The following is a 14890-nucleotide window of genomic DNA, read 5'->3' as shown; positions in this document are numbered from 1 at the left end:
AGATTTTTCATAGTAAGGATGAAATGTTTTTACCTCTCCTTTAATATTTTATGGTGAATGTCAGAGCCTCCATATTGGAAATTAAAAGGCACCTTTTCTTTCTGTGCTTTGTCTAGGTCCTTTCAAGAGCCTTCAGGAATCGGTTTGTGGAATTGCACTTTGATGAGTTACCTAGCTCTGAGTTGGAAACAATCTTGCACAAGCGGTGTAGTTTGCCACCCTCTTACTGCAGCAAGTTGGTTAAAGTCATGTTGGATCTTCAGGTACTTAGTTTCAAATAGAATGTGTTGATTATAGTTGGTGATCAAAATTTCATGGCTGCTTTTGTTAGAAAAAAGAATCTGTTGATGTATTTTTCCAAGTAGAGATTTTTTTTTTTTTTTTTGTAAGACACGGTCTCACTCTACTGTCCTGGCTGGAGCGTAGTGGCACAATCATAACTTGTTGCAGCCTCGACCTCCTGGGCTCAGGTGATCCTCCCATCTCTGACTACTCACTCCTTAGTAGCTGGGACCACAGATGTACATCGCCATGCCAGGCTACATTTTTTTTTTTTGTAGAGACAAGGTTTCGCCATGTTGCCCAGGCTGGTCTCGAACTCCTGGGCTCAAGGGATCCACCCACCTTGGTCTCCCAAAGTTTTGGGATTACAAGTGTGAACCACAGTTCTTGGCCTTCAAGTAGAGGTCTTTTAAATGCTTCCCACTAATATATATTTTTAGTTTTCTTTTATCAATCAACAACTTTACGTCATTAAAATTTTTCTGATATTTACATATGATGATAATTTTGTATTTATTCATAATATTGAAGCATTTTGTTTAGAATGGAATTTGGCTTAGGGAAAACTGCAGTTTTTGGTTTTTAAATGGATATAGTCCTTGAATGGACATAATTAAAGAGATCAATTCTTTATGGCTCGCCCTAGTCAGCTGCAAACCTACAGCTGATCTTTACAAATTCCATTTATCTTATGGAGTTAAATTATTTTTTTTTTTTTTTTGAGACGGAGCCTCACTCTGTCACCCAGGCTGGAGTGCAGTGGTGCGATCTCAGCTCACTGCAAGCTCCACCTCCCGGGTTCACGCCATTCTCCTGCCTCAGCCTCCCACGTAGCTGGGACTACAGGTGCCCGCTACCACGCCCAGCTAATTTTTTGTATTTTTAGTAGAGACAGGGTTTCACCGTGTTAGCCAGGATGGTCTCGATCTCCTGACCTCGTGATTCGCCCGCCTCGGCCTCCCAAAGTGCTGGGATTACAGGCATGAGCCTCCTTGCCCAGCAAAAGTATTCTTTATCAGAAAGTATACATTGTCAAACTTCTTTTTAGAAAGCTAATCATAATGAAGACTCCTATCATTATGGTTCCACATTGTTTCACTAATCTTCCTGCATCTTTGCCACCATTTGCATTACTTTTTGTTTGTTTTTTGAGATGGAGCCTTGCTTTGTTGCCAGACTGGAGTGCAGTGGTGTGATCTCGGCTCACTGCAACCTCTGCCTCCTGGGTTCAAGCGATTCCCCTGCCTCAGCCTCCTGAGTAGCTGGGACTACAGGCGTGTACCACCATGCTTGGTTAATTTTTGTATTTTTAGTAGAGAGGGGATTTCACTGTATTGGCCAGGATGGTCTCGATCTCCTGACCTCGTGATCCGCCCACCTTGGCCTCCCAAAGTGCTGAGATTACAGGTGTGAGCCACCGCTCCTGGCCCATTTGCATTACTATTAATCATCTTTTTTGTATGTGGCATAAGAAATGTGGAATTCCATTTTATATTATTAATTTAAAAATGAATTTGAACATTTTTCTTCAGAATATTACAAGTTATTTGCATTAAAAATTAATCTTATTCAGTGAAATGAAATTATTTTAATGGGAGCATAAATTTGTTACAAATTTTATATACATTGTACTACAAACTTACCAAGCATTGCAGCTAATGCCACTTTTCATTTGTTTTGATACTTCAACAGTCCTATCGCAGAAGTTCTTCAGTGTTTGCTGGAAAGCAGGGCTTCATTACCCTTCGTGATCTGTTCAGATGGGCTGAAAGATACAGATTGGCTGAGCCGACTGAGAAGGAGTATGACTGGCTACAGCATTTAGCCAATGATGGTGTGTTTTCAGTCAAATGCTCTCAATATATAGTTATGTTAAATGTCAAACTTTTTATTAAAACAAATCTTGCCTCACATTGTGATTGATACATACATTTGACTAGGTATTCCAGAGAGCCTGTTTCCCTCCAGTTCTAACAGCTTTTGTAAGTGATCTTATTCCTGCCGGCCTCTGTGCTAATAAGGACTGGTTGCTAAGGTTTTCTTACTCTTTGCTTCAGGTAGCCACATGGCGGAGTCAGGATATGGGCATAGCCTCTTTGGGAGTTTAGGCAGATGGTTGATGGTAGCTTTGTGGGCGATTTTTCTGCAGTGTCACCATAGGTGGTCTGGCTAGTGCCTTACAGACATACAGAAAGTTGATTTGTCAGAAAACATTGGCATTCTGAGAGAAATAATTTATATAACCCAAGACTCAGATTTTATTGTTTTCCTTTAATGCATGGGAAAAATGTGTTACTGTTCGTGATAGGATACACAGTGTTTTGGAATCTTCTGATTTGAAAAGTGCTGATGATTGATTAATGGGCTAGTTAATAAGTAAGAAGAGTATATAAAAGTAGTAGAAGAGGTTTTTTTCTCTACTTGTAAAGAATATTTACATAGAGGAATACTTTTTTAAAAACTTTTTTTTTTTTTTTTTTTTTTTTTTTTTTGAGACAGAGTCACCCTCTGTAGCCCAGGCTGGAGTACAGTGGCGTGATCTCAGCTCACTGTAATCTCCACCTCCTGGTTCCGGGTCCTGATTCAAGCAGTTCTCCTGCCTCAGCCTCCTGAGTAGCTGGGATTATAGGCATGCACCACCATGCCTGGCTAATTTTTGTATTTTTAATAGAGATGGGGTTTCACCATGTTGGCCAAGCTGGTCTTAAACTCCTGACCTTGTGATCTGCCCACCTCGGCCTCCCAAAGTGCTGAGATTACAAGAGTTAGCCACCGTGCCCAGCAAAACTTTTTTATTGCGGTGTAACATACAGTAAAGCATTTTCCCATGTAAAGCATCACCTAGACCAAGATTTAGAATATTTCCAATAACTCAGTAGGTCTCTTGCCAGTGGAGGTAACCACTACCCTGACTACTGTCACTACTAACTGACTCCTGTCTGATTATCACTACTAATCTGATTGAAAAGAATTTTGCCTGTCCTTGAGTTTCACCTAGCTGACATCATGCAGTATGTACTCTTTGGGTTCTGGGTGTTTCACTAAACCTGATGTGAGATTCAGTCATGCTGTTATGTGTATCAGGACTTCATTCTTTTTTCTTTTTCTTTTTATATGGTAATCCACTGTATGAAGATGCCACAGTTTCTTTATCCATTCTCTTGGTTATGGACATCTGGATCATTTTAATTTTTTAGTTATGAATAAAGCTTCTCTGAACATCGTGTATATGTCTTTTGACACACACGTGTTCATTTGTGTTTGAGGATACTAGAAGTCCTATTGCTGAGGCATAGGGCAGGTATATGGTTAGTTGTAATAGGCTCTCCTAGTTTTCCCATGTAGTTTTTCAGATTTCTACCTCACCAGCAGCGTATGAGAGTTGCTCTTGTTCCATATTCTCAATGTCCTTTGGTGTTTCCAGTAGACACTTGATGATTCCTTTCCTCCTCTTCCTCCTCCTTCTCCCAGGTTACATGCTTCTGGCAGGTCGAGTCAGGAAGCAGGAGGAAGTCGATGTGATTCAAGAAGTCCTTGAGAAACATTTCAAGAAAAAATTGTGTCCTCAATCTCTTTTCTCCAAAGAAAATGTTGTAAAATTGCTGGGTGAGTAGGCCAAAATCCCTAGAGGAGTATGATTTGAGTTGTACTCATTAGAATCTAAATATTTATTTTTTCTTGGATAGGTAAATTGTCTACTCAGATATCCACATTGGAGTCTAACTTCGGCCACATCGTGTGGACTGAGGGCATGCGGAGACTCGCGATGCTGGTGGGAAGGGCATTGGAATTTGGCGAACCTGTGCTGCTGGTTGGAGACACTGGGTAAAGATCTGTGACAATGACTCATGAGGGTTCATTTCAATTCCATGGGATTACGTGAGTTATTGCTGAAAAACTCATGAAAGTGTTAATCCCCCCTTTCTTCCTTCTTCTTTTTTCTCTTTTTAAGGAAGAAACTAAGAGCAGGTGGGGGGCTAGGGGAGGGATAGCATTAGGAGAAATACCTAATGTAAATGATGAGTTGATGGATGCAGCAAACCAACATGGCACTTGTATACCTATGTAACAAACCTGCACATTCTGCACATGTACTCTAAAAAAAAACAGAAGAAACTAAGAGATCTGTTACTGTTTAGTTTCCTCTACCTTCAGACTAGTTCTTTGTTTATGGAAAAGAATGACTTTATTATTACTATTTTTGGAGATGGGGTCTCACTCTGTTGTCCACGCTGGAGTGCAGTGGTGCGATATGGCTCACTGCAGCCTTGACTTTCTGGACTCAAGTGATCTTCCTGGCTCAGCCTCCCAAGTAGCTGGGACTACAGGCATGCACCACCACCCTTGGCTAATTTTTAATTTTTTTTGTAAAGTCAGAGTCTCAGCTGGTTGTGGTGGTTCATGCCTGCAATCACAGAACTTTGGGAGGCTGAGGCAGGTGGATCACTTGAGCTGAGGAGTTCGAGACCAGCCTGGGCAACATGGCAAAACCCCGTCTCTACTAAAAATACAAAAATTAGCTGGTTGTGTTGGCGTCTGCCTGCAGTCCTAGCTACTCAGGAGGCTGAGGTAGAAGAATCGCTTGAGCCTGGGAGTCAGAGATTGCACTGAACTGATATCATGCCATTGCACTCCAGCCTGGGCAACAGGAGTGAAGCCCTGCCTTAAAAAAAAGATGGAGTCTCACTGTGTTGTCCAGACTGGTCTTAAACTCCTGGGCCCAAGTGATCCTCCTGCCTTGGCCTCCCAAAGTGTTGGGATTACAGGCATGAGCCACTGTACCTGGCAAGGATGATTTTTTGCTTCATCGCATTGAGGGCAGTTTTTGTCTGTTTAGTTCTTTTAAACAGTGAGATTCATTCTATATGTGTATAGAGAAGAGCAGATAAACTAGTGTCTGTTGAAAGTCTATAAAGTCTGTAAGGATTAGATTTCTTTTCCCTCCCTTGGTGGTGGCTTTTTTTTTTTTTTAGGCGGCATTTCGCTCTTGTTGCCCAGGCTGGACTGCAATGGTGCAATCTCGGCACTCCACAACCTCCGCCTCCCAGGTTCAAGTGATTCTCCTGCCTCAGCCTCCCAAAGTGCTAGGGTTGCAGGCGTGAGCCACTGCGCCCAGCCGGTGATTGTTGATAGAACTAGGATGGAGTTTGTGCGGTACATACCTTCTGGATAAGGAATATGGGAGAGTGCAGTCGTGCAGAGGGGTGCCGTGAGCCTGGGGTTGAGGTTCCACATTGGCCAGCACTGTTTGCTGCTGCAGTGAGACTCCTACAGTGGTTCTTCTCTTTTGCTGAGGGGGGTGTTTATGGATGTGTATTTGAAACACATACCTTGTTAATCAGTTGCATATCTCTAACAGGTGTGGGAAAACTACTATCTGTCAGGTATTTGCAGCCTTGGCAAATCAGAAATTATACTCTGTCAGCTGCCACTTACACATGGAGACATCAGACTTCCTGGGTGGCCTGCGGCCAGTGAGACAAAAGCCAAAAGACAAGGTTTGTCCAGCAGCAAGTGTTCCAGTTATTTTAAAAAACTGCAGTTAGCTGTGCATGAGTCTGTGGTGGGGTTTCTGGAGCTGGGTTCTGGTTTGGTTAAATGTGCCTATCTGCAGATTTTCTCCGGTCTACAAGGGCCTTCACAAGCATTCTGGTGCGCAAGTTCTATCTCCTGTTCTCAGATTCTTACTTTCCTCGGAATGCCTACTTCACCCCTGGAAACACCAGCCAGCTGCATGTATATTGTCTGTGGAGCCACCTGCCCTTTAATTTTCCCCACTTTTTCAAATTATAGGAAGAAATTGACACATCAAGACTCTTTGAGTGGCATGATGGGCCTCTGGTTCAGGCCATGAAGGAGGATGGCTTTTTCCTCTTGGATGAGATCTCATTGGCCGATGACTCTGTCTTGGAAAGACTCAACAGGTACGTGCCTGAGAGGTTTGCCTTGTGTTTGATATTTTTGCTCAGGTGATTGATGTGATTTTTATAGATAATCTTGTGCACAGTAATACTCCTCATAGGTGCACCTTAGTAAATGCTTGAAATTATTGGTGTATTACCATGTCTTTTGGCTTTAGCATTCAATGTTTCCTAAATTTCTAGGTTTTTTTTTTGATATAAATAACCAGAACAATGGGATCGTGGAATGGCAGTGCTAAAACATGAGCCAAAGTCAAAACTATTTTTTAAGGTGAATTATAGGCCTACTCTCTTAATATTTTGAAAGAACTGTAGTCAGAATCCTATCCCATGGCTGTAAGCCGTCATTAGACCTCAGACCAATATGAATCTTGATGTAGTAACACCCATTTTTTCTCTTTTGAGATATAGTTTACATGCATAATTCAATGAGTTTTAGTAAGTTTATAATCCCATGATGGATTCTTCTTGCAAGCTATATGCATAGAACTGAGTCACTGAGTTAGTGGTATTGCAATAGAGAAAGAATTTAGTAGTTGCAGAGCTAGCCAAGTGGAAGGACAGGAGTTTATTACTCAAATCAGCTTCCCTAAAAATTTAGAAGATAGAGGTTGGTTGGTTCGTTTGTTTTTTTAGACAGAGTCTTGCCCTTTCTCCCAGGCCGGAGTGCAGTGGTGTGATTTCAGCTCACTGTAACCTCAACCTCCCAGGTTTTATTCTTGTGCCTCAGCCTCTTGAGTAGCTGGGACTACACGTGTGTGCCACCATGCCCGGCTAATTTTTGCATTTTTAGTAGACATGGGGTTTCGCCATGTTGGCCAGGCTGGTCTTGAACTCCTCACCTCAGGTGATCTGCCCACCTTGGCTTCCCAAAGTGCTAGGATTATAGGTGCGAGCCACTGCGCCCGGCCTGGAGGCTAGGGTTTTTTTGTTTGTTTTTTGAGATGAAGTCTACCTCTGTCACCCATGCTGGAGTGCAGTGATGCCATCTTGGCCCACTGCAACCTCTGTCTCCTGGGTTCAAGCCATTCTTTTCATTCAGCCTCCTGTGTAGCTGGGACTACAGGCATGTGTCACCACTCCCAGCTAATTTTTGTATTTTTAGTAAAGATGGCGTTTCGCCATGTTGGCCAGGCTGGTGTCAAACTCCGGACCTCCAGTGATCCTCCTGCCTCTGCCTCCCAAAGTGCCGGGATTACAGGTGTGAGCCAGTGTGCCCGGCCGAGGCTAGGGTCAGAGGCCTAGGGAATGGGGAATCCTGTTGGGACAGGGTTGAAATCACAGGAAGTTGAGTTGTCTTGTTGCCCTGAATAAGTTCATGGGATTGTAAGACCTGTTGAGCGACTTCCTTGGTATGGGTTTCCATTCTAGGTGGTGCTAGTCATTCTGTCAGAATCAGGGTCTGAAAAGTACCTTAAACACTAATCTTAGGTTTTATAATAGAGATGTTATAGGAGCAGTTGGGAAGGTTATTCAATCTTGTGACCTCTGGCTGTGTCCTGAGCCGTAATTTTAACCTTGTAGTTAGTTTTATGAAGGTGGGGGGTTAGTTTTGGGAAGGTTAGTTTTACTTTTGTTTTAAAGTTAAACTATAAACTAAATTTCTCCTGTACTTTACTTGGCCTACGCCCAGGAATGAACAAGGGCAGCTTGGAGGCTAGAAGAAAGATGGAGTCAGTTAGGACAGGTTTTGTGTTTTTTTTTTTTTTTTTACTGTCATAACTTTTTGTTAGATTTTTTTCTCATTCATAATTTTTGCAAAGGTGATTTCAAGCTTTGCAACCATCACAATTTAGTTTTTGTGTTTTGTTTTGAGACAGTGTCCTGCTGTATTGCCCAGGCTGGAGTGCAGTGGTACAGTCTCAGCTCATTGCAGCTTCTGCCTCTTGGGTTCAAGTGATTCTCGTGCCTCAGTCTCCCGAGTAGCTGGGATTACAGGCGTGAGCCAACACACTTTGCTAATTTTTGTATTTTTAGTAGAGATGGGTTTTCACCATCTTGGCCAGGTTGGTCTCCAACTCCTGGCCTCAAGTCATCTCCCCACCTTAGCTTCCCAAAGTGCTGGGATTACAGGCGAGAGCCACTGTGCCTGGCCCACAATCCAGTTTTATAACATTTCCATCATTCAATAGAATCCTTTGTGTTCATTACACTAAATTTCTGATTAATCTCTTTTTTGTCTCTGTAGATTTGTCTTTTCTGGGTATTTCAGTTAAAAGGTCTCTTCTCTTACTTTGCGTTAATGTTTTGAGGTTCATTCCTATTTCAGCACATATTATTAATTTGTTCCTTTTTATCCCGAATAGTATTGGATATACCACATTTTGTTTATCCATTCACCAGTCGATGATATTTGAGTTCTTTCTAGTTGTTGGCTATTATGATAAGGCATGCAATTTGTTTATTTTCTTGCAAGTTATTCATTTTTAAGACCAATGCCTTAATAGGTTATAAGTGGAAAAGTTTTTTTTTCCTGATCAGAAATAACCATTATTACACAGGAATTGAGATACTGAGTCATTTTAAAATTTGTGATAGGAAACCGTTAACTAAAGTAAAAATTCATTAGATAGGTGATAACTTTTTTTTTTTTCTTTTAGAGAGCATTGAAGACTGTAAAATAGAAAGATTGTATAAGCCCTTTTCACTGTTCTTCAATTTTTCTTTTAGTGTCCTTGAAGTAGAAAAGTCTCTGGTATTAGCTGAAAAAGGCAGTCCGGAGGACAAGGATAGTGAAGTAGAGCTGTTGACTGCTGGGAAAAAATTTCGTATTCTAGCAACCATGAACCCTGGGGGTGACTTTGGAAAAAAGGAGGTAAAACTTTTCTGATGCACATTTTCTTTCTAGTTTTTGACCTCAGCTTACTGGTACTTGTAAATATAGTATGTAATAATGGATTTGGAATTTTATGTTAGGTAAAAACTGGGTAAAAGTTTAAAAACCCAAAAATATTTTAAAATAATTATTGGGTTAGAAAACAATTCTGACACAAATATCTCCTTATTTGATATCTCACTTTGTGTATGTGCCTGAAATGTCATTGTTTTTTTTTTTTTTTTGAGACGGAGTCTCGCGCTGTCACCCAGGCTGGAGTGCAGTGGCCGGATCTCAGCTCACTGCAAGCTCCGCCTCCCGGGTTCACGCCATTCTCCTGCCTCCACCTCCCGAGTAGCTGGGACTACAGGCGTCCGCCACCTCGGCTGGCTAGTTTTTTGTATTTTTTAGTAGAGACGGGGTTTCACCGTGTTAACCAGGATGGTCTCGATCTCCTGACCTCGTGATCCGCCCGTCTCGGCCTCCCAAAGTGCTGGGATTACAGGCTTGAGCCACCGCGCCCGGCGAAATGTCATTGTTACAGTCACTTTACCTAACCCTTTACATATGTTACCCTGAGAAAGCTCACAGGAGCTCTGCAAGAAAGTTATTATTGTAGTTTTATGGATGAGAAAAGTTGGATCTGAAATTTAAATGTAACCTCTGTTTTTAGAGTCCACTTTCTTAAACACACCTCTGCTTTCATGAGTGGTTTTAAAGTGACAAAAAAGTCACAACCAGGAACCTCTTCTGGTTTGTAGATGGAGCTTATTTGTTCTCGTAAGGGTTATGTGTGTCACTTTCGGACTGCTGGTAAAGTAAAGGGCAGAGGGTACTTCCTATGTTCAGAGGGTTGTGTTCAGATATATTCGGGAACCAACAACCTTGTTGGTTTCTGGCTCAAGAAACCTTTCAGTAGAGAAGTCAACACTATGTGTTGGATCCCGATCTATTAAAGTTAGGAAGAGAGTGGTGTAACAGGTCAGGGATGATGAGAAGAAACAGAGGGGTTGATCTTAAATAGGGCAATTAGAGTGTTGGTAATTTGGTGAGTAGCTGAAATGATATTTTGGGCCTAGGTTTCCTCAGTATCATAAGATGAAAGATTGTCTCTGTGCTTCAAGATATGCTCTGAAAAGAGGGAATAAAATACATCACATTCAAAATACAAAAACTGGCTTCTGGGCAAGTAGAAATGCCACAGAGAAGTCTGATTTCAAGTTTGTGTATATTAGCTTGGCTGTCAGATTATCTTGTTTTCCTTAAGTAAATGCTTGCTGACTTTTACCCAAAGGAAAGTTACTTTTTAGTTTTGCATGCCTAACAAGCAGAGCAAGGTAGGATGCTGGACGCCAGAGGTACTGGTTGTCTAGGATACTGATAAGGTACACACACGTATTCTTTATTCCCAGGTCTCTGTGGTAGACAGAGATATGATCTCTCAGATAGATGATCATCAAGTAAAAGGAAAGTAATAACAAAGTAATCAGACAAACCAGTAATGATGCTTATGGGGCTTTGCAAACATTTGTGAATAGTGTTAACTGACCTCGTGGAGGGAAAAGGAATCTACAGGGGCAAAGGCCCTAAGACTGGAGTGGCTAAACAATTTCTAGTTCTTCAAGAGGTAGAATATATACTTTTTAAAATCACACTCCCTTTGAGCCACATAAAAGAAGTTTCTTCCTCCTATATCAGACTGCCCTTCTCTGTGGGAAGAGAGGTATTTATTTTCTCTGAAGTATTATTTATGTACCTGATGCAAAGTAAAGGTAAAGTAAAAGGAAGAATCTTTACTTAAGGGGAAGAGTTCAGATTTGACTGGGACTGGCTGGAATCCTGCTTCCACTACTTAGTCTGTAAGGCCTGTGGACCATGTCTATTAAGAAAGTGATGATGATACTGGAAGGTGTCATGGAATGTAAGGAGCCAAGACAAAGTACGTCTTCAATTAATTATATCTGATAGTAGAAATAATAATAATAATAATAATAAAAAGTGTGTAGTATTTGCTGGACTTAACAGCTAACAACATTCTTTCAAGACTTGTTTTACAGCTTTCCTTATAGTTTTAAAAATTCACGTTGGAGTTTTGTGTTTCTTATAGCTGTCTCCTGCCTTAAGAAACCGGTTTACAGAAATATGGTGCCCTCAAAGCACAAGCCGTGAAGATTTAATTCAGATAATCAATCATAATCTTCGTCCAGGATTGTGTCTGGGCAGAATAGATCCTAAAGGTGAGAGTTTGCAGGTGGTGATGGTAGTATTGGATCACAGCAGGGTTTGTGTTGGGAGTTGAGGGATCTCTTACAGGACATTAGCCCTGTATGTGTATGGCGTGTTGTAAGAAGAAAGGAGATAAATAAATGAAACAAAGTAGACAAGGAGAATGTGGTATTTTTCTGTTATCTTCTGTTAAAGTGTCCCATCTTCATATTTTCGTCATTACCACTTGACACAATGGCTGTAGAATTCCAGCTGCATTTCTTTAGTTGTCATATATGAATATGTTATTCTTTCACTTTATTTAAAAAATTTTTTGTCGAGGTATGGTGGCTCACACCTGTAATCCCAGCACTTTGGGAGACCAAGGTGGGCGGATCACCTGAGGTCAGGAGTTGGAGGCCAGCCTGGCCAACATGGTGAAACCCCATCTCTACTAAAAATACAAAAATTAGCTGGGCGTGGTGGCGGGTACCTGTAATCCCAGCTACTCGGGAGGCTGAGGCAGGAGAATCGCTTGAACCCAGGAAGTGGAGGTTGCAGTGAGCCAAGATCGCACTGTTGCACTCCAGTCTGGGTGACAGACTCCATCTCCAAAATAAATAAATAATTTTTGTTATGAAAAATCTCAAGCCTGAGGAAAATAGATTAATATCCATACCTTAGAATTAACAATTTAAAATATCCAATAAGAGTCAACACTCTTACTATGTTTTTGAAGCCTGTATTGGTTTGATGTCTGCATATTTATCTTAGACATTCAATGGAATAAATTTAGAACCCAGATCTGGTTCCAAGACTAAATACATAGTTTTTTGGATCATTTTTTATATTCTTAAAGAATTTTAAAAAAGATATCTGCTTCTTTGAAATTGGAATTCGTGGCTATGTTCAGCTTTTTAAGGGTGCCCTTCTGCACATTTTCAAAAATGAGTCGAGTGGCTGTGGAGAGCATCTAATCTGCATGGAACCCATTCTCACCTGTGGTGTGGTGTTTTAGGGACCACTGACTCTTTAGTCATCTAAGCAAAGACTTCTTTTTAAGAATGGCCCACGGTGAACTGCCACATTTATAAGTATACACACTGCTGCTTGAATGGCCAGAATTCCCCATGCCTTGTTGAACTTCCTTTTTTCTCTACAGTCTTTACCAATATCACAGTCACCCAGTGGCACAAGAACTGACTAAGCCTGTAGTTAGTTGTCAGACTCATTTGAAGGGCTTGTTGAAATGCAGCTTGCAGGGCCCCACACCCAGTGTTTCTCAATCAGCAGGGGCAGAGAATTTGCCTAACAAGGCCGCCCCTCAGGTGATGCCACTAATGTTGGTCCAAGGTCCAGGCTCAGAGCCTCAGAACTCAGAACCCATAACTCTTGTGTGCTGTTTGCAGTGGCACATTTATTGTGAGAATGCCAGTAAAAGGAGTATAATACAGACTTTTTTATGGGGGGGTTCAGGGAAGACAAGGTCTCTGTCACCCAGGCTGGAGGGCAGTGGTGGAATCACGGCTCATAGCAGTCTTGACCTCCTGGGCCCAAGTGATTCTCCTGTCTCAGCCTCCCGAGTACGTGGCACTGTAGGCATGCACTACCAAGACAGGCTAATTTTTGTGTTTTTTTAAGAGATGGGGTTTCACCATGTTGCTCAGGCTGGTCTGGAACTCCTGGGCTCAAGTGACCCGCCTGCTTTGCCCTCACTAAGTGCTGGGAACTATAGGCAGGAGCCAGAAGGCCAGAGCAGGCCTGAAGACAGAAATTGTTAATCAAGCGTGATTTATCTTTTGGCTCTGTGTTGGAGCTGGATTCCTTCAGGAAGTTACCTCTTCATCTCCTATGGGCTATGCTTATTCCTTTGTTATTTGGATTGTGATAAGAATGACAGAGGGTTCAACTGCTGTCATGACCATGCTTGCTGTATCACCAGTGTGCTCCATGCAAGCATGGGAGCCCTGAGGACTTACCTCTGAGCCCCACACCTTGTCCTTAAGGAACTTGTTTACTCCAGGCTTTCTAGGCTACACAGCAGCAGACTTCCCAGGGAGGCATTAGAGACCTTGAAGGGAGCATGGTGAATAAGGGAGGTGGCTTAATAATTCACAGTTTTATTTTCTAGAAATAGATCAGGAAGGCACACATAAAAACTTCTTTAAAAAATTGTGAAATATAAAACAGGAAACTAGACATAGCTTTTTGTTTTTAGATTTTCTTTAAAGATAGTTAAGATTTGATGAATTTATTTATTTTTTTGAGACACAGTCTTGCTCTGTCCAGGCCAGAGAGCAATGGTGCAATCTTGGCTCACTGCAACCTCCGCTTCCCGGGTTCAAGCGATTCTCCTGCCTCAGCCTCCCGAGTAGATGGGACTACAGGCGTGTGCCACAATGCCCAGCTAATTTTTGTATTTTTAGTAGAGACGGGGCTTCACCTTGTTGGCAAGGATGGTCTCGATCTCTTGACCTCGTGATCTGCCCGCCTTTGGCTCCCAAAGTGCTGGGATTATAGGTGTGAGCCACCGTACCCAGCCGCATTTAATATTTTAACTAATAGTGTCCTTCTAAATTGAATTCTGATCCTAATAGTAGTACTTATACTTATTGTATTATCTTAATGAGTATATAAATACCACTGTGGGTTCTACTTAATTTCTCTAGTATTTTTAGTTCACAAATCTCTGTAATAGTATTATCCATATATTCATAGTATGAACAAAACAAAAGATTCTAAAAGCCAGGCATGATAGTACGTGCCTATAATCTTAGCTACTCAAGAAGCCAAGGTGGGAGAATCCCTTGAGCGTAGGAGTTTAAGATTACAGTGAACCATGATTATACCATTGCACTCCAGCCTGGGCAACAGAGTGAGACCCCGTCTCTTTAAAAAAAAAAAAAAAAAAAAGAAAAGATTCTGAGAAATTGATGTGTTTAAAAAAAAAATTGACCTGTGAAAGGCACATAAACTGCTTTTTACAATCTCAAACTTTTGTAAACAGTACTTCTGTGTTACATTGGTATAATGTACCAATATTTGGTACATTAACCAATACTTTAATGAACCATTCTGTTTCATTAAAACAGCTATCGGCCGGACACGGTGGCTCACACCTGTAATCCCAGCACTTTGGGAGGCCCAGGCGGGTGGATCACGAGGTCAAGAGATCGAGACTATCCTGGCCAACATGGTGAAACCCTGTCTCTACTAAAAATACAAAAATTAGCTGGGCGTTGTGGCACATGCCTGTAGTCCCAGCTACTCAGGAGACTGAGGCAGGAGAATCGCTTGAACCCGAGAGGTGGAGGTTGCTGTGAGCCGAGATCATGCCACTTCACCCCAGCCTGGGCAATAGCGTGGGACTCCATCTCAAAAAAAAAAACAAAACAAAAAACCAAAAAACAACTATCATTTATAATGACTTCCTTGTGTTATATTCTATATATAGAGATAAGAAACTGTATAGTTCTCCTTAGATAAGGTCAGATTGCTCTCCAGAAAGATGGTATCGTTCACAACACTGCCAGCAACGTAGTGAATGTGCCTGCTTGCCACAGTCCCTCCATCAGGGAGTTTTCTCTCTCTCTCTCTCTTTTTTTTTTTTTTCCCTTCTTCCTTTGAGACAAGGTCTGGCTGTGTCATCCAGGCTGGAGTACAGTGG

The 14890-nt window shown here is 41.7% G+C and overlaps 1 protein-coding gene across 2 annotated transcripts in view; it reads left to right on the top strand.

The window, feature by feature from the left end:
• The window catches only part of MDN1 (midasin AAA ATPase 1), a 186687-nt gene that overhangs the window by 79838 nt on the left and 91959 nt on the right, over positions 1 to 14890 (top strand). For both annotated transcript variants that reach the window (XM_050789524.1, XM_050789523.1), the window contains exons 26-33: positions 117 to 263; positions 1975 to 2116; positions 3754 to 3888; positions 3969 to 4107; positions 5642 to 5780; positions 6076 to 6206; positions 8874 to 9018; positions 11126 to 11255. In XM_050789524.1, the coding sequence (XP_050645481.1) occupies positions 117 to 263; positions 1975 to 2116; positions 3754 to 3888; positions 3969 to 4107; positions 5642 to 5780; positions 6076 to 6206; positions 8874 to 9018; positions 11126 to 11255 (1108 nt within the window). The remainder of the gene's footprint in view (positions 1 to 116; positions 264 to 1974; positions 2117 to 3753; positions 3889 to 3968; positions 4108 to 5641; positions 5781 to 6075; positions 6207 to 8873; positions 9019 to 11125; positions 11256 to 14890) is intronic.

This window comes from Macaca thibetana, chromosome 4 (assembly GCF_024542745.1).
Source record: "Macaca thibetana thibetana isolate TM-01 chromosome 4, ASM2454274v1, whole genome shotgun sequence".
Classification (NCBI taxonomy): domain Eukaryota; kingdom Metazoa; phylum Chordata; class Mammalia; order Primates; family Cercopithecidae; genus Macaca; species Macaca thibetana.
Note: the sequence above shows the minus strand (reverse complement) of the source record. Positions and strands in the feature narration are given on the sequence as shown.